Source organism: Choloepus didactylus (genome assembly GCF_015220235.1).
Source record: "Choloepus didactylus isolate mChoDid1 chromosome 23 unlocalized genomic scaffold, mChoDid1.pri SUPER_23_unloc1, whole genome shotgun sequence".
NCBI lineage: Eukaryota > Metazoa > Chordata > Mammalia > Pilosa > Megalonychidae > Choloepus > Choloepus didactylus.
Window position 1 is genome coordinate 2264503 of NW_023637590.1, and position 26742 is coordinate 2291244.

Here is a 26742-nt window from a genome sequence, read left to right on the forward strand (position 1 = left end):
CTTCAGTTCGGTCTCACCACGGATTTTCTCTGCTGCTGACCCGCAAGTCCCCGGCACTGACGTAGCATCCCTGGGATGTCCGAGCGGGCCCCCCTTCTCAGCCATGCTCTTCCAGGACCTCTGCTGAGGGAAGGCTGTGCTATGTCACAAGTGTGTGCTGTCCCTCAAGGGAAGCCCTGGACCGCCTGGCCGTGCAGGGGCGCTCTCAACCTGCTGTAAAGATGGCTGAATGGGGCGTGTTAACCTCCCCCTTTTTGCACAGCTCCGTCTTCCCAGCTCCGGGACAACCAGCTGTGGGTGCACAAAAGGCCACTGTCCACGCCCGATACTGTGGCATGTGTGTGGTGTTGTGGGAAACACTTCCCGTCACACTGGGCCCCTTGGTGCAGCTCTGGTCCGGGGCTCCAGGGCCGGGCAGGAGTGTTCCCAGCCCGCTGGGAAGATGGCTGCAAGGGGCGTGGTTTTTTTTCCCCTTTTGGCTAACCTCTATTTTCCTCGCTCCGAGACAATTAGCAGTGGGCGTGTGAAAGGCTATCTTCCACACGAGCTACTGAGGCGTTCGCACAGACCGTTCCCACTGCACTTCACTGTACGGTTCTTGCTGCCGTATCTGCAGCCGCTCCTGGTTTTTTTTTAAAAAAGAACTAGTCCATCTCCAAACACCAACCCACAGTTTCCCCACGCCACAGCACGGCTGCCGGATATTCAGTGGCTCACTCACTCGTTTCAGAAGGCAGATCCTGGTTTCACCAAGGGCACGGTCCCTGTGGATTTAGCAGACCTTGTCCGGCTGGTGCATCGCTGGAACTGGTGTTCTGGGTCACTTTCTGGCTTTATCTAGTATTTTTCACGGAGGTGTTTTTTTGCCCTGTCTCTCCTAGCCACCATCTTAGGTTCTCCACTTTGCCCATTTTTTTTTCCATTTTGTGAACTTTAACATTTATATACATAACAGTGGTAACTTTCAATGTATGATTTCACAAGTAGAGAGCAAATCTCAGAGAATGTCATGGGTCACGGTTCCACAACTTCATCCATTTCCATTGTAAAATATATATACAGAAAGGTGTCATCTCTCAGTATACAGCTCAACAAGCAGTCATAGGTATTTTCAAAAATTGTTAATGGGTTACAGTTCCACAATTTCAGTTCTTTTCTTATTATGCAATAAAAGGTATATACAGAAAGGTGAAGTCCTTCAAGGCACAATTTAATGAGCAGCTATAGAGCAAATCTTAAGGGATGCTATAGGCTGCAGTTTCACCATTTACCTCCTTCCAGCCCTTCCAACACCCCAGCATCCAAAAATGTATATATAATTATATGAAGTTTCAGTATTCATAGACCTTTGTTCAATCTTATCTTGTTTGTTTCTACCCCTTCCTCTCACTTAATCTTTCTCCATCTTCAGGGGTGCTAGACAGTGAGCACCCTAATTTGTTCATATTAAAGAGGGTGTCGACAGTATGGGGAAGGGGCTGCATCTGATTGTTGATCTTAAAGAGGCTGTTGGTTTTAGGACTTGTCTGGTATAGGAACACTCTAGTGGATTTAAGTTTCTGAAAGATAAAACTTAGTGAGTGCATCTCTTACAGAATATCAGGTAGGGACCTAGGTATCTGGGGACTACTTTTGGTAAGACTTTGCCCATTTTTTAGTTGGGTGGTTTGTCTTTTTATTGTTGAGTTGTAGAAGTTCTTTATATATTCTGGATATTAAACCCTTATCAGATATACGGTTTCCAAATATTTTCTCCTGTTCTGTAGATTGTCTTTTCACTTTCTGGATAATGTCCTTTGTACAAATGTTTTTAATTTTTTAATGAAGTTTTATTGAGATATATTCACACACCATACAAATACGTTTTTAATTTTGATATCCATTTTATTTTTTTTTTTTTCTTCTATTGCTTGTGCTTTTGGTGTAAAATCTAAAAAGTCCATTGCAAGTATGCCATTATATCTGTTTTTGTATTTGGTTGCTTTAGTGTATCATATTGATTCCCTTTTTTCCTTCTGTATTTTTAGTTATCTTCTTACTGGTTACCTTTGTAATTATAATGAACGTTTTAAACTAATAGCAACTAGGATCAACATAGTTTTGGGAGTACACAAACTCTACTCCTAAGTAGCTCCACCCCCTGCCTTTATATTGTTATCCTCTCAGATTACATCCTTGTACATTGCGTGACCAGAGTGTTGCATTACACATTTGCCCGGTAAGTCATAAAAGAAGGGGAAAGCAGTTACAAGGCAAAAATGACAACAATAAAGGATTTTCTATTTACCTCTGTAATTGTCTTTATCACTGCTCTTTATTTCTTCTTATGGCTTTGAGTTACTGTATAGTCTCCTTTTATTTCAGCCTGAAGGATTCCCTTTGGCATTTCCCGCAGGGCAGGTCTCCTGGTAATGAACTCTTTCAACTTAATGAAAATAAATGTCTTAATTTTCTTTCATTTTCAAAAGATAATTTGGCTGGATATGAAATTCCTGGTTGAGTTTCTTTCTTTAAGGCCTCCATGTTTTCTGATGAGGAGCCCATCCACATCTATTCAAGGGATCCCCAGGGAGATTGTGACAAGTTGCTCCTCTCTTGCTGCTTTCCCAGTCCTCTCTCTGTCTTTGGATTTTCACGGTTTCGCTCTAGCATATCTTGGTGTAGATCTTACAGTGTATCCTGCGTGGCATTCATTGGACATCCTGGATATGTATATTCACGTCTTCCATCAGATGGGGGAAGTTTTGAACTGTTATTCCATTAAATACTTTTTCTTCCCCTTTCTCTCTCTTGTCCTTCTGGAACTCCAACAATGTGTACGTGGGTAGGCTTGATGTTGTCCCACAGGTCCTTCAGGCTCTGCTCATTTTTCTTATTCTTTCTTTCTCCTCCTCGCAGTGGATTATTTCAATTGCCTTGTCTTCCAGTTCACTGATCCTTTCTTCTGCTTGTTCAAACCTGCTGTTGAATCCACCTAGTGACTTTTTCATTCCAATTACTGTACTTTGCAGCTCCAAATTTTGTTTGGTTCCTTTTTATAATTTCTAACTCTTAATTTTATTCAGATAATGTTTTCCTAATTTCCTTTAGTTCTTTGTTTATGGACTCCTTTACCTCCTTGATCATAAGACAGTTTATTTCAAGTCTTTGACTACAGTTCTAATGTATGACCTTCCTTGGGGTTGGTTTCTGGCAAACGCTTTCTTCCTTTGAATGGATCATCCTTCCCTCTATGTGTTTTGTAATGTTCTGTTGAAACGGACATTCTGAATATTATGGTGTAATAATTCTAGAAATCTAGTTCTCCCAGTCCTCTGGGATTGCAAAGTTTTTTGTATTGTTCTGTGCAGGGCTGGAGCCACCAATTTGTGGCATTTCCAAACTATTTTTGTACCCTAGGGAATGGAAAGAGCAAAAGGTTTAAAAGAAAAAAATTCTACCACTTCTGACTTAAGGGGGTTAGAACAATGGCCACCCCCCGAGCAGCCCCTCAGCCGCCTGCAGTAGCTGATCCGAGGCAGTGGTCAGTGATGAGACCCCAGCCACACCCAGGTGCTGGAGGACGAGAAGCCCGGGCAGCGGTCCCCATGCCGCACAGCGGGGAAAAGCCCCATATTATGGCAGTTTACCAGCCTCTTCCTGTCACTCTTTCCTGAATGACACACAGTGTTCCACTAGTCTCCAGACTTTCAAAGTAGTTGATCGAAACACTTCCTGCCCGTTGAATGGTTGTCTGGGTGGAGGAACTGATTCCTGGAGCTCCCTGCTCCGCCATCTTCCCTGCAGTCCTCACTCCCTGTGTCTAACTTTTTGAGGAACTGCCAAACTGTTTTCCACAGGTGCTGTCCCACTTTACATTCCCACTAGCAAGGTACTAAGGTTCCTGTTTCCCTGCATCCTTGCCAGCACTTAGTTTCTAAGTTGTTACAACAGCCGCCCTAGTGGGTGTGGGGTGCTGCCTGATTGTGCTTTTGATTGGTGTGTTCCTAATGGCAAATGATATTGAGGACTTTTAGTTTTTATTTGGCCTTTTAAGTATCTTCTTAGGAGAATTATCTGTTTAAGTCATTTGCCTATCTTTTAATTGGGTTGTTTGTCTTTTGTTGTTGAGTTGTACATGTTCTTTATATATTCTGGATATTCAACTCTTATCAGATGTCTGGTTTCCAGATATTTTATCCCATTTTGTAGGTTGTCTTTTCCCTTTCTGGATAATGTTCTTTGCACAAAAGTTTTTAAGCATGTTGCTCATGCTTTTGGTGTAAAATCTAATAATCTATTGGCTGATACAAGGTCCTGAGGATATTTCCTTTTTTTCCTTTTCTAAGCGTTTTCTATTTTTAGGTCATTGGTGCATTTTGAATTAATTTTTGGTCAACTTTCATTCTTTTGCATGTGGATATCTTGTTTTTGTGGCACCATTCATTGAAGAGACTCTTCTTTCCCCATTGAGTGGACTTGGCTCCCTTCTCAGAAATCTATGTGTGGATTTATTTCTGGACTCTCATTTCTATTCCACTGGCATATACGTGTGTCCTTGTGCTAAAACCACACAGTTTTGATTACTATAGCTTGGTAATAAATTTTGAAATCAGGAACTGTGAGTCTTCCAACTTTGTTCTTCCTTTTCAAGATGGTTTTGGCTCTTCAATATTTCTTGTCCTTCCATATTAATTTGATAATCAGCTTTTTCATATCTGTGGAGACTGTTGGAATTTTGACTGGGATTGTGTTAAATCTGTACTTCACTCTGGTTAGTGTTGATATCTTAATGATAGTAAGTCTTTTGGTCTGTGAGCCAGAATAGCTTCCCATGTATACAGGTCCTCTTTAAGTTCTTTCAGTAATGATTTAGAATTTTCTGTCCATAAGTCCTTAACATTCTTGGTATTATAAACGGAATTGTTTTATTGATTTCCTTTTCAGGTTATTCATTGCTGGTATATAAAATGACAACTGATTTTGTATTTTGATCTGGTACCCCGCCAGTTTGCTGAATTCATTTATTAGCTCTAATAGATTTCTTTTAGATATTCCTGGGCTTTCTAGATATAGGATCATGTCATCAGTGAATAGGGATAGCGAGCTGTGGGTTTTTCACATATGCCCTTTACCATATTGAGGAAGTCCCTTCTCTTCCTAGGTTTGGTATTATTATCAAGCAAGGGTGCTGGATTTTGTCAGATGTCTTTTCTGCATCAGTAGCAATGATCACGTGGGATTTTTTCCTTCATTCCACCAATGGGGTGCAATACATTCATTAATTTTGCTATGTTGAACTACCCTTGCATTTCTGGAAAAATTCCCACTTGATTATGGTCTAGAATCCTTTCGACGTGCAGTCAGATTAGGTTTGTTAGTATTTTGTTGAGGATTTTTGCATCTATATTCATAAGGGGTATTGGTCCATAATTTTTTTTTCTTGTGAAGTCTTTATCTGCCTTTGTTATTAGGGTGATGCTGACTTCATAGAATGAATTAGGAAGTATTCCCTCCTTCTTATTTTTTTTTTTTTTTTTGGAAGAGTCTGAACAGTCCCCTCTGCAGCCTGTCATGGGGATGAGGCACGGTGTCCGCGGCAGGGAGGGTGAAAGTCACTAATACTTTCCTGCTTTTCCCTGGCTGCTGCACAGTGCTCCACTAGACTCGAGTCCCAAAATGCTTGATTCAGACAGCTCCCGCCACTTGTTTTGGTGCAGGGACTGAGTCCCGGAGGTCCGCTGCTCCACCATCTGCCTGTGAGCACGGCCTCGGCTGAGTCCTGTAAGTTTGGGTAGGCTGTGTTCTTATTCAAGGCATTTCCTAATTTCTCTTGTGATTTTTTTTTCTTTGACCCATGGGTTGTTAAAGAGTATGTTGTTTATGTTGTTTAATTCCACAAATTTGTGGCTTTTTCATTTCTCCTGTCAGTGATTTGCAGCTTCAATCCCTTGTGGTCAGAGAAAATATTTTATGATTTTAATCTTTTAAAATTTATTGAAACTTGTTTGTGACCTAACACAGTCAATCCTAGAGAATGATCTGTGTGCACATGAGAATCATTTGTATTCTGCTGCTGTTGGGTGACATGTTCTATGTATGTCTGTGACGTCTAGTTTGTTTATTATATTCTCATCCTCCGTTCTCCTTATTGATCTTCAGTGTAGATGGTGTATCCATTGTGAAGGTGGTGTATGGAGTCTCCTACTATTAATGTAGAACCACCCATTTCTCCACTCAGATCTACCAACATTCGCTTCACCTGTTTGGAACTCTGTTTTTAGGTGCATATATATTCATCAGAGTTGTATTGTTTTGATGAATTGAACTTTCTCTCATTCTATAGTGCCATTCTTTGTCCATCTTAACCTTTTTTAACTTCAAATCCATTTTGTCTGGTGTTAGTATGGCCACCCCTGCTTTCTTTTGATCGTTAGTATGGAATGTTTTTTTCCATCTTTTCACCTGTAGCCTACATGTGTCTTTCAATTTAAGGTGAGTCTCTTGTAAAAAGTATAAGGTTGTATCATGCTTGTTTGTCCATTTTGCCGATCTCTGCCTCTGAAAGTAATTACTGTTCATGAAAGACTTTCTTCTGCCAGTTTACTCTTTGTATTTTTGTAAGTTTCATACCCTTTTGGTCCCTGAATTCCTCCATTACTGCAGTGAATTTTTTAGAATCCCTTCTCTTCCTTCTGTGAATATTTTTCTGACATTAACTTTATGGTTACCATGGAGCTTAAATATCCTAAATCTCTAACAATCGCATATGCTCCGACACCATCTTCATTCAGTTGCATGCACAAACGATGTTCCTGTACCCCTCTAGCCCCCCATTTTAGATAGTTCTTGTCACAAATTACATATTTGTTTATTAAGCAGAGTGGAGTTATATACCAAAAATAAAGTCCAATATTACTGACATTTATGATTACCTGTGTAGTTACCTTTACTGGAGATCTTTATGCTGCATCAATCTGCTGTCTAGCCTTTTCTTTTGAATCTGAAGAGCTGCCTTCACTACTTTTTCTAGGGCCAGTCTAGCAGTGATCAACTCCCTCAGCCTTTTTTTTTAATTATTTTTTTTAATCTGGTACTGTATTAATCTTGTCCTCACTTTTTTTGAAACACAGTTTTGCCAGATACAGAATTCCTGGTTAGCAATTTTTTTTTCCCTTCCTCACTTGAAATATGTCACCCCACTGCGGTCTTGTCTCTATGGTTTCTCTGGAGGAATCAGCACTTAGTCCTATTGAGATTACTTTTTATATGATGTATTTCTTCTCTCTTGTGGCTTTCAGAATTCTATCTTGCCATTTGACAGTTTGATTATAATAGGCCGTGCTATTTTTCTGATTAGACTTCTCTTGCTTGGCGTTTGTGGAGCTCTTTCATGTGTATGATCATGTCTTTTGTTATATTAATCTTTTGATTATTCTCTGCCCCTTTTTCTCTTTCTTCTTCTGGGACTCGATGGTGTCCCACAGGTTCCTCAGGTTCTGTTCACTTCATTCTTTCTTCTTTTGCGTATCTGATTGGATGATTTCAATTGTCTGATCTTCAAGGTCACTGATTCTGTCTTCTGCCATCTCCAATCGGCTGTTGAACCCCTCTAGGGAATTTTTAATTTGTTACTCTGGTCTGGTCTTCAGTTCTGCTTGCTTTCTCTCCTTGATTTCTAACTCTTTATTAATATTCTCTTTGTGTTCATCTATAGGTTTCCTGATGTCCTTTAGTTGTCTGTGTTTTCCTTTAGTTCTCTGAACATATTTAAGACCTTTTTTTTTTAATCCGAAAACATATTAAATTCTACTGCACTTTGTTTTTTTATGACATCTAAATGGTGAAGTAATACTGGACTACAAATATTAATGCACATATCATTTAAAAATGTATTTTAACAAAATAAATCCTGTTTTTTAACAGAAGAAAAATAGCCATGGTATAAACCACCATAAAAACTGTTTATACTTGTAATAGCTTCCTATTGCTGCTGTGACAAATTATCACAAATGGCTTAAAACAATACACATTTATTATTTCACAGTTTTGGAGGTCAGAAGTCCTAAAATTACATGTTGGCAGGACTGTGTTCCTTCTGGAGGCTCTAGAGAAGAAGCTGTTTCCTTGCTTTTCTAGCTTCTAGAAGCTCATGGTCCTGCCTCTGTCCCCAAAGCCAACAGCTTAGCATCTTCAGTCTCTCGGTAATGACCCCTTTCTTTTGCTGTAGGACCATTTTTTTTTAAGGCTTCTTCTGGTATGTCTCAGGCAGTCCTCCTCACTGATGGTTTCTAATGCTTTCATCTTCTACTTTGCACAGACTAGTGTTTTCAGTTTCTTTTACCTTTTATCTTTTCTGTTTTACCTTTTACTGCACTTAGATTTTTATCTTTTCATGTGTTATTTCTGGAATTTAGACACTGAGGTATCTGTTCCTTAAGCTTCTATCCAGCTGGTGTTATGACAGAGACTTCCTAGAATGCCAGGGGCAAAAAAGAAAAGTAAAGAAAAAGTCCCTTTCCTAGCCTTGGCTTGGTGGATTGGCCTGCACAAGTGCCCTCTTTCAGAACGTAGCCACCCTAATTGTGGATTTAGAGATCACCCAAGGTGATGTGTAGGGTCTTCCACAGTCTGTTTTCATACATGTCTTGTCCTGGGCATGGGCTGGTGGTCCTAGGAATTCCATCTTTCACAGGGATACAAATGTCCTCATTCAGCAAGTTGTGATTTGACTGCCCACTCGGAGGGCTCCACGAGCTGCCGCTAGGCCCAGGGCGAGTTCTGGGATGTGACAGCCTTTCAGCTGTCCCCAGATGGATTAGCCGAGACACACAGCTGCTCTGGGATGTGCACAGCAGATACCGTGTTCCCTCCACATCCGGACCTGGGGACCACACAGGGGGCACTACCCCGGGGGGAGGGGCCAGCAAGGGCCCATTTTTAAGTTGCCTTTTCTTGATCCTGCAATTGTCCTCTTACTGTGACCCTTTGTTTTCTGGAGATTGGAGAAAAACGTTTCTCCAGTTCTTGTTGCTTAAAGCTTCTGTCCTGGAGCCCTCGCTCTGCCGTCTTGCTTGAGGGGCCTCCGCTCGCCTCTTGGTGGCTGAACGTGGGTGCTCGTTTACTCGCTTTCTCACGAGTAGGCGTCTCCCGAGTTTTCTGCTGTTATGAACCCTGCAGTGGTGACATTCTTGTCACATATCCTTATGCACAGAAGCTGGTTTGTTCTTCATGGTAAATTCTTAGAAACAGGTCACACGGGTGTGCATTCGACGTTGTGATACTGTCAAATTGGGTTCCAATCAGCAGTCTCCTCATCATCTTATGTTTGCTAAGGTGATGGTGTTTTTTATTTGGTTTGCACATCTGGGAGTATTTCTGAGGCCAGTCCTGTTGTGCGGTCACTGTGCCGGCACGTTGCCGACAAGCCCTTCTGTCTTGCGTGACCTCGTCTTCCTGGGAGAGAATGGAAGTTCTGGGCCATCTGTCTTGGGACCCACTGGATCATGTCAGGGAGGTGATTTGCATTTAATCACCTGACTTTAAGAATAGTTAACCTACGCTGAGCTATTTTTTAGCTTATACTGTTTCCTTGGGTGAGTATGTCAGTGCAGACCATGGGAAAAGCTCGGATGCGTCTTGGGCTGGGATTTTTAATGCAAAATTCACCGTGGCTTTTGGTCTTACCGTAACAAATCTCATAACCTCTTTCCTTGCAGTCCTTTCAGGGAAGCCAGGGACGCGCCTACCTCTTCAATTCCGTGTGAGTAATTGTTTGTCAGTGGATTTGTAGACGTGTCCACTTACTGTCAAAGCACACGCCCTGCTTTTGTACATCCATGTAATTGTTTATTTACCAATTCCAGCTTTTAATAATTTGAGTTCCACCACTCATCTTGAATTACCCAGTGTCTTTTATGATCTTAAAGAATGCTAACTCCCTAGCCTTGGAGTTCCACGAAAGTTTAATTCTTTTATCTGAGAATTTAGTTCCCCCCAACGTTTTGGTTTAATCATTCTTCATTGTCAACAGATCATGATTTTTACTAGGCTACAACGAAACTGTGGCCATCCCCTCACATCCTATCCCATCTTGGGGTTCTTGTGGGGAAATAAAAAGGCGCTGGTGGGCAGAGGGGAGGGGAGGTGGGGAGCTGGGAAGGAAAACTGCTGAAAAAGTGTATCACTGATCTCCGGTGACCAGCTGGGAACCCACCACCCAAGGCAGGAGGCGGGTGGGGAGCTGGCAGCGCCCCGATGGGCCGGGGCTGGGCGGGGGGGTGCTGCAGCTGGGGGCAGGCCCAAGGAGGGTGCTGTTCTCCCCGCAGGGTGAACGTGGGCTGCGGGCCCGCAGAGGAGAGGGTCCTCCTCACTGGTTTACACGCTGTCGCGGACATCTACTGTGAAAACTGCAAAACCACGCTCGGCTGGAAATACGTGAGTAACCGTCTTTTAACATTTCAAAGAATGCACGGATTTACTGTAATAGATAAAACATCACAGGGGGACACCATATTAGTTTGCAAGGAAGTGTGCTAGGTCATGTCAAAGAAAACCTATTTAAAACAACTTCTTTCAAAGCCAGTAAAAAATGCGTGTTGTCACGGGGGCTGACACAAAGCCAGTGTCCCCGCTGCGCCGGTCTGTGGGCACGGTGGGCACGGCCGCTTCTCCAGCAGCCTCGCCCTGCAGCCCCTGCCCTCTGGCGCTGAGGGCCCCACTGAACCAGGGGCAGGGACCCCGGCAGGACTCTCCAGGCCTCCCCGTCTAGAGATGCGCGCGGTGCAGCCGGTAGCCAGGGTGGCACTGCTTTTTGCAGCCCTGGGGACGTAGCCTCTCTGGGAGCCAGCTGGAGACCCTGCTGGAGACTCCTGGGCCCCTCCCTGCCCGAGACAGATGAGGATGCAGTGCTGGGCCATGCCTCACCTCCTCCTGCCCATCAGGGAGGCGCGAGGGGCCCCCCGTGACCCGCCCAGCTTGGGTGGCCTCAGGTCACGGCCTCAGCTCCTTCCTTGACGCCCTGACCTCTCCTGGTCTCCCTGTCAGGTGGGTGCTCTGCAGCTTAGGGTCAGGACCGGCAAGAGGCTGTCCCCTGGCCCGTCCCGGGGTTCCCTGTCTGGGTCCCCTGTACAGAAACCTTTCCCAGGACAGGCCCGGCGTGTGCCTCTCCACAGCGGGCTGCACATCCAGCAGGGACCGGCTGAGGAGGGCTTCTGATCTGCTTAGATGAATTCCTGGAAGGGAATGTCTCGCCCAAGGTCTAGATGTTCAGTCCACAAAGTTGAATTAACATTTTCCTCTGTGTGTAATTGTAACTTCAGGACAAGTACAAGCAAACCCACGCAGCCAGCAGCCGCGTGCAGACAGCGCTGCAATGTATTCCTTCTGCCAAGAGGGTTATGCAGTTGAGAAATGAAAGAGTCTGTCCTGAAACCTTCTCTACTTGTTTTTTCTTTTCAAGGAACACGCCTTTGAGAGCAGTCAGAAATATAAAGAAGGCAAGTTTATTATTGAGCTTGCCCACATGATCAAAGACAATGGCTGGGAGTAGAGTGAGAGCTCCGTCCGATTCTGTGAGAGAGACTGGAGCCGAGACGGAGGCCTAGGGGCACCCGGCGACGCTGTTTCCTGAACTGGACCCCAGCGCTGCACACTGCAGGCCCGCGGCCCCTTCCTCGGGTGAGGTGTCCCCTCCGGACTGCGACCCCCTCGTGTGCACGGTCGTTCCTGGAGTTTCCCGATGACCTTTTCCTAACTCCTCGAGCTCTACAGAAAGATAACCAACTGATGACTCCTCTGTCTAGCTGATACCTTCTCTTAACCTTTTAACGTAGACTCTGGCTGTGCCTGCTTTTGTTCAGCAGGATATCTGGAGACAACGTCCCACCGCTCCCTCTTCAGAGGGAGGAGCTCACAAGCATTTTTTTTTCCATCGCAAAAGGACAAATGTGTTGTTCTTCTGGCAGATGAACTGTTAAGGACAGTAGTGCTCATTTAGGAAATTTCCAGAAACAGTGAATTTATACATCAAGGGTATTTTTTTAGCCTTGTTCAAACGTACAAAGGTCATCACTGGTAACTTTTTAGAGGAGCTGTAACTAGAGAAGCGCGTCTGATGGAAACGTTGATTTAAGGCAGCAGATTCCTCACCGGTGCACACACGAACTGGCTGTGGGACGGCGGCGTTGCCAGCGTGTCCGGTCTCGGCAGGACTCTGGCCTTGGGGCTCCCCTCGTAAGGGGGATCACAACGTACGGGTTGGTAAGTTGCTGTGCTGGTTCTGTGTAGTTACACTTCAATGCACTGGACAGAGTAAAAATCGGATTTCATTTCCCACTATGGAGGTAAAGAAAAAGAATCATTTTTGCATATGAGAGAGGCCAGAACTTTTGTGGGGTTCCCCCCCCCAAGTTTTTTCAGAAAAGCTTACAACTGCAAGATAGGTTTAAACTTTGTGAATGAGGGTGTGTGGTTTGCCGGGGAAGCTCTCCCCGTGCTGCCTGGTTCAGTGGTGTGGACCCGGGGCCCTTTGGGGCCGCTACAGGAGGTCTCGGCACGCCGGGGCCGATTTGTAGAGAACAGGTGCCCTAGTTCTCTCGTTTTCAAGGTTTTCACTGATGGGCCTGACCCATGGCTGCCACAGGTGCTGGCACAGGGGTGCAGAGGGGCAGGGGAAGGCCCTGAGGGAGACGGACATGCAGTGGGCCCAGCCCCAGCCCAGTGTCATGGCCCTGACACGGGGTAGCTCGGGAGCCGAGTGCAGCTGGCTGGGGACAGATCAGGGAAACAATCCTCACCCAGTTTCCTTCTCTTGGCCCCGAGCATGACGACCACGGCCATGGGGAAAGACTGTGAGCCCCTCTGGGCTCTCCGAGGTCCTCGCCAGCCCATGCCTCTCCCAGCCCCTGGCCCGGCAGGGGTGAAGGCCGGGAGAGAGCCCTGCTGAAGCCGCCTCCAGCTTGGGAAGGGGAGGAAATCTGTGTCCAGCTCTGTAAGCTTCTCTCGCTGTCGGTTCCCTTCTGCAGACAAGGCTGTCCCAGTGCGTTCCCCGTTTCTAACGATGGCACCCAGCCTTAAGGCTTTCGAGAGCGGCTACCCCGACGGCAGGGTGACCTTGCTGGCCAGGCCTCCACCCTGCAGCCGGGGTGGCACGTGCGGTAGCCAAGCTTGCGGGCTCCGGTGCCTTCTTCGGGGCTCTGGAGGGACTGAGACACAAAGACGTCTTCCTTGATGGAGCAATGAGTACCAAATAATTGAAAACTTACCTTAAATTGACATTTGTTTCTACTCAAGTCTCTCTTCCAAGAGGGAGTTTAGCGTCCGTGCTACATCCGGGGGTGCCGAGGGACTGGAGGGGGCAGTCTGGGGGGCCGTGTCCAGACCCGGTGCTGGCTGCTGACCTCTTTTCAACCAGATGTTCCGTTTAAATTGAAGAGACTCTCCTAAAATGACCAATTTTCATACATGTGAGAGTTTTTCCATGTTCCGGGCGTTTGCGGCTCCTTCGCTGTGAGCACTTTGGTTTCTTGTACTGTCTCTCGTGGTGACACAGTTTTCTACTGGTGATCTTTTGACTCGATTTGTATTTGTTTTTGTAATTGATGCCAACAAAACCTTTATCACTTTTTCTGTTGGTCTTCAGCAAAATCCAAGCTCCTTTTTAAACCAAATGAACCCACCAGGAGCTGGCTTCAGGGAAGTGGGGTTCCCAACACCCCCCCCACCAGGCGTGCTGGGGAGCGCGTGCTGGAACGTTCCGCCCTCTTAAATCTCTAAACAACAGCCATCATCCGGTCCTACTTAAATTATTTAAAACACTTTTTCCTTAAGAACAGAAGGTGATGCCAGGATTATGTCTTTAACTTAAACCTTTTAACTTAAGACACTATAGTGGCAGAGCAATTTGTTTTAGTTCAGTTCTGTTGCCATTTTATATATATATATAGTATTTTTATACCTAACACTTATTCTTGATGGCATCTATCAGAAAGGATCAGAAATGGGAATTTTTTCACAAGTTCTTTAATTGATCTGATGACCTCATCAGGTATTTATAAAATCCAAGTGATGTATATCTAAAAAAACTGGGATTTGAGCTCTGAAATGTAGAAATGTAAACACGTGTTTGTCCGAGGCTCTGAAGCGGTGCCCGGTGCTGCCGCCTCTGTCCTGAGCAGCAGGTCTGAGCCATCGAGGGCCGGCAAGGGGGGGGCGTCCCCAGGCCCCCCAGGTGGAACGGCCGGCAGGGACGGGCCCGGGACACCTGCAGCTCGCCTCAGCAGGACGGGGAAGGCCCTGCCAGCCTCTGATCCTCTCTGTATCTGTGAGATTGAAAATAAAGCTTTCGAAGATGAAGTCTCGTTTCTAACAGTGCCAGCACCAGCCCACACCGGGCGCTGCCCTCCATCTCGGGAGCAGCTGGCTCCTCTCCCTGTGCTGGGCTCACCGCTGCATCCCGGGCCTCGGTGGCGAGAAGACAGTGAAACAGCAGAGACCACTGCTGTCGGGCTGCAGGCTCAGGCCACTGCTTCGCCTGGGGCGTCTGTGTGTCGCCCAGTCTTCCTGGGCCTGGGCCAGCCCCACTCTCCCTCCCGGGCAGCCTGTGGGCAGTGGCTGCACCCGTGCACGTGGGCGATGCCCAGACATCTGCTGGGGGTGAGGAACACAGAGGAGTGGTTGTGCCAGCCCTCAGCGGACCCAGAGGCCCCAGCCGTGTTTCCGTGGGAGAGAAGGGTTGGCACCGAGTGCAGGTGAGGAGTGTGGGCTCATGCTCAGTGCAGAACAGCAGGTTTGCAGCAAGATGGCCAAGGATCGATGCGTTTATGACAATCATGTGGCAGCTGTGGGATGCAGGTGATGGGCAGAGACAGCGAGACAGTTGAGGGTCCTGCAGCTCAGGGGGACACCCAGGCGTGAGCCAAGGGCTCTGGCACCAGAACACGTTCTAGGAGGAGGAGTGGCAGAGACTTGCTGTTGGACTGAGGGAGAAGGTGAGCCGAAGTGAGAATCTCTATCGCATGGGCTGGGTGGGCTGGGAGGGGACGTGCTCAGGGCCCGAGGCTGCAGGACAGGTGAGCAGTGCCTGGCACGGCTGAGGAGCCTCTGGCAGGACCCAAGGCAGCAGTTTCTGCAGGTCCAGAGGACAGAAGGCAGATTAGCAAGGCTAAAGAACAAAGGAAAAGCACGGAGGACAGACAAGGATCATTTTGAAGATGTTTTACAGAAAAATGGGGTCACAGGAGGGTTCAAGTTCAGGACTGCTCATGCGGCTGGCCCAGGAGCCACTGAGCACAGGTGACAAGGGAGCAGGGGTCTACGAGCACAGGACAGACCCCTGGGAGCAGCAAGGCTACATCTGAGGCCAGAGGGGAGGGGGCCTGGGTTCCCGCCCCTGCAGGGCCTGGTGGTCCTTCTCCAGGAGCAGTGGGGCCGGCTGCTTGCATGAGGCGTGGGGTCGATGGGGGGAGGGTGGGCTCCAGACAGACAGACGGCCAGCTGGACAAAGGAGACCGGGAAGGCGGCGGCGGCTGGTGGAACCTGCAAGGGATGAGCCACGGTTAGGGGAAGGCAGCCGGTGGGGAGGGGCGCCAGGCTCAGAAAAGGGCCCTGAAAGCCAAGCCAGGGCTCCGGCCCGGATGCCACGGGGCTCGTTTAAAGCACAACCTGCAGGCCCCAAGCATCCATGTTTCCAACAGGTTCCAGGGGCCACACTGAGCAAACAGCCCCCCTGAGGAGGTGACAGGAATGGAGGAAGGACAAAATCAGGACACTGTCCTTGCTAAACTAGCTGTCAAAATAACTTGGCCGCCAAGACGTGCTGCCTGGGACGGCGTGTGCCTTGGACTCCACGTGGCAGGGGCTGGGGAGGCTGGTGGGCTCTCGGGGGCCTGTGGGGTTCTTATGCTCAGAAGCAGGGGTCCAGGCAGGCCTCCGGATGCTCAGGGACTGGGCCCGGCCCCCAGCCTGGCATGCCTACCAGGCCTGGGGCCGCAGGCTGCACTACCAGGAGCTGAAGTCCCCGAAGCCCCGGCTGGGCCGCTTCTTGGCCCCCAGTATGGCCGTGCTGCTGGATGGCTCCTCCTCGGCCACACGTTTCCTACCGAGAGAAGAGCCGGGTGCCAGCTGCCACCAGGCACACACCCGGGGAGGCCCCTCCTCGCCGGCCAGCACTGAGCCCAGGTCTGCCCTGCCCTCCCCGCCCCCAACTGCCCCCTGGCATCGCTGGGACACTCACGTGGCCGCCGGATTGATGTACTTGCCCACGCCCTGGCGGAAGGCCTGGGGGCCCTGGCTGCTCGCCTTGGGCTGGCTGGTCTTCGCCGTGGTCTCCGGGGCCTCCTCTTCCTCCTGCGTCTTCCTCCGCTCCTCGGCGATCTGTGGGGGAGCAGGGCTGTGGCTGCCGGGACAGCGCTGGGCTCCGAGTGTGCCGCCCGCACGCCCAGCCCCGGCCCCCACGGCAGCTCCACGGCCCCCACCTGAGCGTCGGCCTCTTCGTAGGGGTCGACGAACACCGTGGTGGAGTCGATTCGGATTTCCTCCTGGCAGCAGAGCAGGGGGACAGTCAGGTCAGAGGGGGCCGCCGTAGCCAGGAAGGAGCAGGAGGGAACCCGTCTTCTGCCTGGGCACGTACCTTAGGGCGGTCAGTTTTGGGGTCACTCTCCACGTTCTCCATGGCTGTCAGGGTGTCAAAGCCCCCCACGACCCTGCGGGAGAGGGTGGAGGCAGGTCTGACGGTGCCAGCTGGGAGCCTGAAGGAGGCCTGGAAGGCGCGGGCAGGGCTGGGACAGGCACGGGGCCCACAGTTGGTGGCTGAGAGGTGGGCCGGGCCCTGCACACCACAGCCTGGGGGCCTGACCGGAACACGGCTGCATCCCCTTGTCTCCACACTGACCGTGGCTGCTCGTGAGCCACCACGCAGAGGTGAGCAGAGGCCGTGTGTCCACAAAGCTGACTAGGCCAACCGGTCGTGGACGAGAGGACAACAAGTTTCTGATTTGGCCCAGAGAAGAAGGGGTGGTGAGCAAGCAGAGGAGGTGGCTGCCGGGGGTAGTCGGCCAAGCAGGGCTGCAACGCGGTGCAGATCCGGGAGAGGCCACGTCCCCAGGCCACAGCCTCCACCGGGGGTGACGGGAACCCAGGTGAGGTGAGCGTAAGGCTCAGGGCTGGGCAAGGGCAGGGAAGGCCCCAGCCGGGGAGGGAGCCCCACCCCACCCCGGGCCAAGCGACTCCCAACCACGCGCAGCGGCTCCTCTTACCGCCCGAAGATGGTGTGCTTCTTGTCGAGGTAGGCGCAGGAGCGGAAGGTGATGAAGCTGGGAGGGGAGGCGAGAGGGTGAGGAGGGACGCAAGCCGCCCTGGAACCCGGGCCTGTGCGTCCACCGGGTGTGCCCCAGCCCTGCCCAGGGAGAGGGTGCAGGGAGGTGCCCCGCTCCAGGGCCCCCGGCTGTGCCGAGCCCCAGCAGGAAGAGCCGAGTGCAGGGGCCTGGGGAGGACCTGGACCAGGAGAGAGGAGGTGGTGAAGGCAAGGAGGACAGGGGACGGGGTCCGGGCCCCGGGTACGGCAATAGGCACAGAACAGGCAGACGACACCGTCCCATGTGGCAGCTACAAGATGGGGCGGAATCAGAACACCCACCACCACCGACACATCGACGGGCAGGTGGCCGGAGCAACCGCGCTCTGCGGATCTTGTCTGGGAGGAGGGGGAGTCACTCAGTTTAGATTTCAACTGGATGCGCTTCTCATCTGCCTAGAAGTAAAAAATCTAACTTCCAAACCAGGAGGAGGAAAAAAGGAGGGAACGAAAGGAAACATACAGAAGAGTAAACAGGGAGCACAAGACGAGAGAGAAGAGGACGTGGCACACAACCGGCCCCTTGGGGACACACTGGAGGCCGCCATAATCCAGGACTGTGCCTCAGAGAGACGGCTCTGATGGCTGAGAGTGAAAGGAGGGAGAGCGATCCGAGGAGACGAAGGCCCAAGGTGAATGCGGGGCAGGTGATCCAGTCCCCAGAGCCGGGGCTGCCCCAAATGGCAGGGACAGCACCTGGGGAGGCCGGAGATCCTCCAGGATGGATAAGCTGACCGACCCCCGGGCACCCGCCCCTCCAAGCAGACGCGCCCGGCCACGTGCTGGGCCACTGGACAACCCTCCACGGTGTCAAAGCCAGGCTCCCAGCAGCATGTCCCTTCTGCTGCTCATTTCTAACCCAGTTCAGAAGCTAGAAAGAGAGTGAAATAAACCGGAAGAAAACAGGAGGGAAATAAAAAATACCAATGAATGGGAAAATAAAGACAACAGAAATAAAGTCTGAAGCCGGCTTGAAAAGACTGGAAGAGTTGTCAGAGAGAGCAGAAAAGGATGTGAGAAATAAACGGGGGGGGGGGGGGGCACCACAGATCTGCAGTGGTTTTACAGCCTATTTGAACCAAAGAGAAATAAAAAAACAAAAGGTGACCCCAAACCACCACCCCACAAAGAGACAGACACAGCCTCCTCGGAAACAGGAGACAATCCTTCCTAGGCCCAACAAGAGGGAATGAGAAGGGGCTGCCACCCCCACAGCCAGGCAGGGCTGATTCCAGGAACACAAAGGCAATGCGAGACCAGGCCTGACGCGACTGCTCAACCCAGTGGGGCCACCGCAGATTCCACGGGAAAAACAGAGCATAATGTGATCACAGCAGCAGATGCTAAAAATGGTACCTGAAGTTCAGTAACCACCCCCCCCACCCCCCCCAAAATAAAGAAGCCCAACAACAAATCCTATCAGACGGCAAAACCCTTAAAAGGAAGGAGCCGCTTCCTTCATGTAAGCTGGCCTGGATCAGGGGAGGCCTGGCGGGAGCTGCGGGAAACAGAAGAGGGCACTGCCTGTCGTGGACAGGCCTGAAGAGCTGGAAGACCCAAGACAGCTCTGCCTGAAGTGTGAGAGACCTGGACAGACATTTCTCTACAGCAGCAGTAATCACCTAGGACCGGAAACAGGGAGGGAATCCCAGGTATGATGATACCACAAATGACGAAGTCCTCAGGGAGCAGCGTATCCAGGAAGACACGGGGCCCCGGGACGGGAAGCCGGAAGCCGCTCTGAAAGGAACCAGACAGTCGGAGGGAGAGGCTGGCTGCGCTCTCGGAGGGAAGCTGTGGGATGCACATCTGTCCTCCAGGTACAGGCGCCAGGTCAATTCCAATTAGAATCCTCAGAGAAAGGGCCACGTTTTAGGAAAAAAAAGTTCTTAAAGTTCACATTAGAGAATAAACAACTGAGAAAAGAGAAACATAATGACAATAATCACAAAAACAGGAAGGGGACCTGCCCAGCAGAACCTGCTGGAGGGAGCCGCTCTAATCCAGTTAGGGCACCAATGGTGAAGCGATGGAGAGGTGGACGGAACGGAGCCCGGGAGGAGGGAGAGAGAGATGCCGGGGGCCTGCTGCCTGCCTGGCTGGGGATGTGTGGGATCGATGGGCCCCGGCCCCCAGGAGAGCCGCCTCGGCCAAGTCACCACAGCAGGTGTTTCCATGTCCACACCCCCCCGTGCACCAGTGAGGAAGGACCCGGAGCAGTGCACGCCGGCCCCACCTGTGCAGACAAGACACCAAGCTCTCCAACTCGACAGCCTGATTCCCTGTGTCAGCTGACAGCAAAGCAGAACCCAATGGGAAGACGAATTTTCTAAATGATGCAAGCACACCTCGCTATCCATCTGAAGAAAAAACATGCCCCACTTCCATCTTATACAAAAATAACGTATAGATGTGCAAAATGAAACTTAAAACCTTCCCAAATTCCAAGAAACCACATTTACAATCACGGTGAGGGAAGGGGCTTTTAAATACAACTGAAAACTCAAACTCTAAGAGAGACAGATTTGAATAATGTTTTAAAAAATATGATATCTTTCAGTCAAAATATCTGGGAAAAAAACATTTGGAACATAGATGACTTATCAGATCTACAAAGCTCTTGACAAGAAAAATACGAACCACCTAAAAAAGAAAATGGGCAAAGGTAAAACAAATGACAAAAGAACAAGTGGGAACAAGATTTTTTAAAATAATGTACGACACTTGGATGAAATGACAACGCTCCTTGAGAAGGAATCTACCAAGGCTGACTTTAAAAAAAACTGAAAACCTGACTAGACCAAAAACCATTAAAGCCGTAGTTGAAATGCTGACACTGGAACACAAAGGCCCCTGCCAGGTGAATTCCATCCAACACTGCAGCGAGAGATCACTCCACATTGCTCCGGAAAACAGGCAACGAGGATAGTATGGCCCTGATAGCAAAAACAGACTTAGAACACACAAGAAAGGAAAACAGAGGCCAACTTCACTTACACAGATGCCAAAGGCTTAAAAAAAAGTATTTCAAAGTGATTAACAAAAATTGGGCCCAACAATTGAGAGAATCAACAAAACCAAAAGTTGGTTCTTTGAAAAGATCAATAAAATTGACAAACCTTTAGCTAGACTGACAAAGGAAAAAACAGAGAAGATACAAATTGCAAAAATCAGGAATGAAACAGGGGACATTACTACAGATCCCACTGACTCTAGGAGGATACTATGAACTGTATGCCAATAAGTCAGATAACCTAGATAAAATGGACCAATTCTTAGAAACAACCAACCTACAATGATGCAAAAAACAAATCTCAAAAACCAACTGCTAGTAAAGAGATTTGAATCAAAGAGATTGAATCAGTGATCAAAAACCTCCCAACAAAGAGTTGTAACAGAGAAGTTAGGATTTAACAGGTGATGATGACTACTGACTCATTCTATAGACTTTTCTTTTTAGTTTTTAGGGTATTACAGTAGCCAGAAGGAAATACCTGAAAACCCTGAACTGTAATGCGTTAGCCCTGATTCTTGATGATGATTGTGTAACTATACAGCTTTTACCCTGTGACCGTGTGATTGTAAAAACCTTGTGACGGACACCCCCTTTATCCAGTATGTGGGCAGATGAGTAAGAAAATAAAGATGTGTGGAAAAAAAACAACACTGACAAGGACCTATACATCTCAATCCAGCGAGTCTTTTCTTATGATAGCAAACCTTGAGATGAGTATGAAAATAATTTTTAAAAATGGTATCAAAGCTACATTTTTAAGAAAATTGACATCACTCTGACAGATTGAATTATGTACTCCAGAAAAAAAGATGTGTCCTTAATCTTAATCATTCCTGTAGATGTGAACCCATTATAAAAAGGAACTTTGGAAGACGTTTTTAGGTAAGATGTGGCCAACTGAGTCAGGATAGGGCTTCATCCATGACCGGAGGCCTTACGGAGAGAAAGCCACAGGGAGCTGGTCCACAGAACCCGGAAGGAAAGGAGAGGATGTCGCACGTGATGGGAAAGCCACGTACCCCAGGACTGCTGGCCGGCCCAGGAGGAAGCCAGCCTTCCAGCCTCCACAGCCCCAAGACAATCCATTCCCATTGATGAAGCAAAAAAACTCAAACAAAAACCTCCCAACAAAGGGAAAGCCAGGACTTTGCATGGGAATTCTAACCTACATTCCAAGCAGACCTGACTCCAATTCTGCTCAAATTCTTCCAAAAAAACTGAAGAGGGAACACTGCTTAACTCATTCTACAAGACCAACATCACCTTCATACCAAAGCCTGATAAAGATACCACAAGAAAATGACAGACCAATCCCTCTTATGAATGCAGATGCAGAAATCCTCAACGAAATACTAGCAAACTGAATCCAACAACATATTAAAGAAATATACACCACGATCAAATCGGTTTATCCCTGGTATGCAAGGCTGGTTCAACGTAAGAAAATCAATTAATGTAATAATGATTAACACACTGAAGGCAAAACACATGATCACGTCAATCGATGCAGAAAAGGAATTTGACAAAAGCCAGTATAGCTTCTATATAAAAACCCTTATATCAGCAGGAAGAAAAGGAAACTTCCTCAACCATATAAAGGGCATCCATGAAAAGCCCACAGCTAACGTCCTCCTCAGTGGGGAAAGAATGAAATTCCCTCTAAGACCAGGAACAAGACAAGGATGCCCACGGTCACCACTGTTATTCAATATTGTACCAGAAGTTCCTGCCAAAGCAACTAGGCAAGAAAAAGACAGAAAAGGCATCCACGTTGGAAAGGAAGTAAAACTTCCCATTTGGAGATGACATGACCCTATATACGTAACATCTCACCTACGCCCACCCGATCGGCACCAAACCATCCACCAGGGCAGCCCAGCTGGGGGCTCACGGGCTTGAAGCTGAAACATTTGAGATGCACTTCCTGCCCCTCCCAGCTAGCCCCATTTCCACCCCGTCCTCATGGCCGCCCACCAGGCCCTCCTGGTCTCCCTCCAGCTCCTGTCTCGCGGTTGTGCACGCCCTTCCCCAGCCGGCTGCCTCCTGCTCCAGGCTGCCTCCTCGCACTCACACGCAGGTCCCATCCACAACAACCAGGACACTCCGAGCCGCGTCACATCTCCCTTGAAGCCCCCGTGCGTCCCTCGGCAGTTAGGACTCCCCTGCAGTGCCTGGTGGGCAGCCCCTGCCCCACACACAGTCTCGTTTCCACTGTGAACGTGCTGAACTGCCCCTGGTACTGTCTCCTCACTCCCCACCCCACCTTCATCCAAGACTTTCTGAAGCCCCTGGGCAGACGCTGCCCCGTCTTCTCCCACGAGCATCCATCGCCAGGTGGAGTCCTGCCTGCTGACCTGCTCGAGGGGCACCCCTTCCTCTCCCCACCACCGGGCTGCACACTGGGAACTGGGCTCAAGGGAAGGGCAGCCTTCACGGCGGGGGTGGAGAGGAAGAGCCTTCACGGCGGGGGACTCACAACTGTGACTTGTTGCTGTTGGGCCCCGAGTTGGCCATGCTGAGGACGCCCCGGCCCGTGTGCGAGAGGTTAGGCCGGAACTCGTCTTTGAAGGGCTTGCCCCAGTACGACTCGCCACCTGCAAGGGAGAGAGCACCGCGGTGGGTGAACCCCACGCCAGGGGAGGGGGCCAGCTCGCCGGCAGACCCGGGCCCACCCTGCCCGACCGTCTCCACCGCCTCCTGCAAGGCCTGTTGCAGTGCCTGCTCCCCCCACCCAGGGCAGGCTCGGATCGTTTCAGGGCCTTTTTGGACGTATCTATTTTGCATATTTTAAAAACTCTGCCTGCCAGTTGTGCAGAGACCAGTTCCCCTGCTGAAGCCTCAAAAGCCCTCCAATGTCAGAAGTGAGCAACGCTGAAAGGACGGCCATGAGGACAGCTGGCCCGTCCTGCCGTGTTTGAATCACACTGATTCTGGGTGCCTTTCATTTCATCCGTGTCACTACCTGCCCTGGAGAACTCAGCGGGAGCAGCGACGGGCCCCAGCTGACAACAAGCGCCTCCTGCGGTCCCCAGGCCCTGGGGTAGCCTCATCACAAGCTCCCCTGACCCTGCCTGACCCGCAGCCTCCCCAGGCCCCCAGGCCCTGCACCCCTTGACAGGCAGGCACCACCGCTCACTCTCCTGCCCCCCAGTCCCCGAGTGGGGCCTGACCCCAGAGAACAGGAAGGAAAGGCACGTGGCTGAGAGTGAGTGGCCCACGGGGAGAGGGCCTGGCCAGAGCCGACAGGTGAGGTGGGCTCTGAGGGTGGGGAGAGGCCTGCCTCTCTCTAGCCCTTGACTCCCTCTGTCAAAAAATGCCCATCACACCCCGACCTGGGGTGGGCACTTAGACGGCAGCAGGAGGACCCTGGGGTCCCTCAGGCCTTCCTGGCAGGAGCCTGCTTCTGTGACCCTGCTCCACAGAAACTGCCGGGGGTGGGCTGGAGGCTGGCCTGGCCTGGCTCGGGCCGTCCACACACACGGCGCCACCCCAGAATCACGCCCCGCTGGCACGTGCGGCACCCGAGGAGGAGCAGCCGGGACCAACCAGACCTGCCCCTGCAGTGACCCACAATGCAGCTCCCCACTGCCCCCGAAAGGGCCCACGGAGGGCACGACATGCTCCAGCCCCCCACTGTCGTTCAGGCCCAACGACCACCTCAGAGCCCCGTCACAGCTGAGAGCACTGAGGGACGGGCCTCGTCGCTGAGCTGTGACCTGAGTCCACATCCAGAGGTCTCTGCGTGTCCCCCTCCCCTAATGCCCCACAGGGCGGCCAAAGTTGTCCCGGGAAGGGGGACCAGCCAGCCCCAGCACCTACCTGTGCCTGTGCCGGTGGGGTCACCCCCTTGGATCTGTGAGAACAGAAGCAAATAAGCCAGCCATGTTCCGCTACCCAGGGGCTCCTGCCCACTCCCCGACTCTGCTGAGGCCTCCCCACCCCAGGCCCCGCGTCCCACAGAGCCCCCCAGGCCAGTGGCCAAGGATTCACTCACCACAAAGTTCCTGATGGATCGGTGGAAGATGGTGCCGTCATAATAATGCTTCTTGCAGAGCTTGATGAAGTTTTCACAGGTCTTTGGAGTCTGCAAAACAGCCCAGATGCTTCTGTGAAGCAGGCAGAAGTCAAAAGGAGGCTGAGACGGCCACCGGGGCCTTCATCACGCAGCAGACAGGCAGCCGCCTGCCTCTCAGAGCCCCAGAGCCCTCAGAGCAGGCCCAGGGAGGCTGAGGAAGGGCCTGGAAGCTAAAGGGCAAACCCCTGCAGCGCCGAGACCCAGGGGATCTGGCTGTCGAAACGGTCAGACACAGGCCCCCGGGCCGCCCACCCACCAGGTCACAGTGCAGCTCCAGGTTGAGGTCGCCCCGGCTGGTGTGGAGCCGCACGTAGCCCTTCTTCTTCACGAACTGGTACCGCAGCACATCCTCGTCGACGGCAGCTGTGGGAGAGGGCCTGAGCTCAGCTGCCACCCCACAGCCACCTGCACCCCACCCAGGGAAGCTGGCCCAGGCTCTGCACAAACAAGCTTAGGGGTCGGGCGTGTAGCCTGGGCTGCAAGCCCAGTTCTGGGGTGACACCAAGTCGGAGCCCAAGGCTCATCTGGGCAGCCTGGGACAGGGAGGGTCTCGGCAGTTAGAAGGGCGGATGGAAAAGCCTGGAAGCTGGCTGGGGTGGCAGTGGAAGGGTCCGGGGCTCTGGGACAGGCCAGGACACGGGAGGAGGGTCTTGGGAAGATGGCAAGAGAGGCTGGCGGGCAAGGTGCCCGTGGGCGGCCTGGGAGCAGATGGATGCAGGAGGCTGGAAGCCAGAGGGGCAGCTGGCTGGAGCCTGAGGTGGGCGCCCTGGCAGGCAGGATGCATGGGGAGGCCTCCCGAGCAGGCTGAGCACAGAAACCCCTTTCGGGTAGGGCCCGGCCCCGCCTGCCTCTGCTGAGCCATCTGGGAGACCCGGGCACCGTCCTCTCCCGCTGCCCTCTGGGCTCCCTCTCCCGTCACCCTGGACTGAGGTGCGGAGGCGGCTACCTGCTTCGTGCGTGGTCTCAGGGACCATGGCGGTGGAGGTGAAGGACGCGCTGACCCTCCCCGTGGAGTAATGGGCCTGCGGGAGAGGCACCGTGGGTACAGCAGCAGTGCCCCGGGAGGGCACGTCACCCATCCCAGCCCCGCACTCGGCCTCTCCCCCAGGAGGCCCCCACCACGCGCCCACTGGCTCCACGGGGGCCCCCACAAGGGACAAGGCCCGGCCGGCACTGGCCTGGCAGGAACCGGTGCCAGCGCTGCCCCCAGACAAGGGGCACAATGGCAGGGGGCAGAAACCAGGGTGCGGGGTGTGCCAGGCAGGATGGGAGACTGCACCCCAAAAACAAGGGGCCCACCCTGTGCAGCGTCAGAGGACACTTCTCCCCATGCCCAGTGAAACCCTGGAGATGAAACACAAGCAGATTTTCCCAGCTGACGTTTTAAGGGGGACCCAGACAAGGACAGGGGGACGGAGCTGCCCGGGCTCCTGCAGAGGCCACTGCACAGGCCCAGGAGGGCAGCCGGTGAGGGCGCGGGTGGGCGTGGGCGAGTGGGGCAGGCTCCCCTCCCTCCTGCCACCCCCAGCCCCCCAGGCCCTGCCTCACCAGGGAAGGGAGGGCTTGGGGCTGACAGGCACTCCCAGCTGACGGGGGCTCGGGGTCCCCCAAAGATCTGTTGGGAGCCTTGACTATGGGGTGCAGGGCGGGCCCCCAGCAGCCCTGAAACATCCTGCTGCCTCCCCTGGGGTCTGCTTGGCCAGGGCAGCAGTTCTGTTTCCCACGGGCCACCCCAGACTCACCCCGAGACTGCTGGGTCACCAGGTAAAGCACCCCTGACCCTGCCCTCCCCCCAAGTGCACCCACGGCCCCCTCCCCAGGACCAGGTGGGGTCTGGGCCCACTCACGGCATTCAGCTTGTCCACTTTCTTCTTCTCGGGGGCTTTCATGGTGGCGGCCAGGATCTCGTCCCCCTTGAACTCCTTGTAGAGCTCCTGCAGGGTCTCCCGGGTCTCAGTGTTGGTGTTTTTCAAGTAGTAAGACGGGTCCTGCTTGGCTTTTTCTTCATCTACGGAACACGGCAAGGCCCTGAGCAGCCCAGCCCGAGGGACTCGCCCAGGGACGTGTGAGGGGAAGGCAGCAGTGGACCCACGGGCCGCCAGGCCGGGCACAGCGGTGCAGCAGGAGGTGGCAGAGACGCCCACTTGCCACCCGAGCACATGCAGCCCGGGGAGGTGAGAGCCAGGCTGGCGTGTGCCACCCACAGCCGCGGGGTCTGTCCCCAGCCAGCGCTCGGGGGGACTGGGGGTGTCTGGGGACGCTTCGTTGTTTCTTCCTTATGCGTTATCTGTATACTCCAATCTTTCTACATACGCTATG

General features: G+C 51.3%; 2 protein-coding genes across 10 annotated transcripts in view; one reads left to right on the forward strand and one right to left on the reverse strand.

Annotated features, from left to right (window-relative positions):
- YPEL1 (yippee like 1) overlaps window positions 1-14334 on the forward strand; it is a 26889-nt gene extending 12555 nt beyond the window's left edge. For 5 of the 6 annotated variants that reach the window (XM_037823684.1, XM_037823681.1, XM_037823685.1 and 2 more), the window contains 2 exons: window positions 9699-9742; window positions 10308-10528. In XM_037823684.1, the coding sequence (XP_037679612.1) occupies window positions 9699-9742; window positions 10308-10518 (255 nt within the window). In that variant the 3' untranslated portion in view covers window positions 10519-10528. Of the gene's footprint in view, window positions 1-9698; window positions 9743-10307; window positions 10529-11440 lie in introns of those variants that run through there. The other variant, XM_037823686.1, reaches the window with a different exon arrangement.
- The window catches only part of PPIL2 (peptidylprolyl isomerase like 2), a 46263-nt gene continuing 29327 nt past the window's right edge, over window positions 9807-26742 (reverse strand). Inside the window, exons 10-22 of one of the 4 annotated variants that reach the window (XR_005214897.1) lie at window positions 26271-26431; window positions 25370-25445; window positions 24680-24786; window positions 24343-24432; window positions 24168-24201; window positions 22825-22942; window positions 17235-17291; window positions 16610-16682; window positions 16455-16517; window positions 16214-16353; window positions 15956-16075; window positions 13245-15516; window positions 9807-12315 (exon numbers count right to left, since the gene is read on the reverse strand). Coding sequence is in view for 1 of the 4 variants with exons in the window: in XM_037823679.1 (XP_037679607.1) it covers window positions 15979-16075; window positions 16214-16353; window positions 16455-16517; window positions 16610-16682; window positions 17235-17291; window positions 22825-22942; window positions 24168-24201; window positions 24343-24432; window positions 24680-24786; window positions 25370-25445; window positions 26271-26431 (1016 nt within the window). In the remaining 3 variants the exon portion in view is untranslated. Of the gene's footprint in view, window positions 15517-15955; window positions 16076-16213; window positions 16354-16454; window positions 16518-16609; window positions 16969-17234; window positions 17292-22824; window positions 22943-24167; window positions 24202-24342; window positions 24433-24679; window positions 24787-25369; window positions 25446-26270; window positions 26432-26742 lie in introns of those variants that run through there. The other 3 variants (XR_005214898.1, XM_037823679.1, XR_005214899.1) reach the window with 3 other exon arrangements.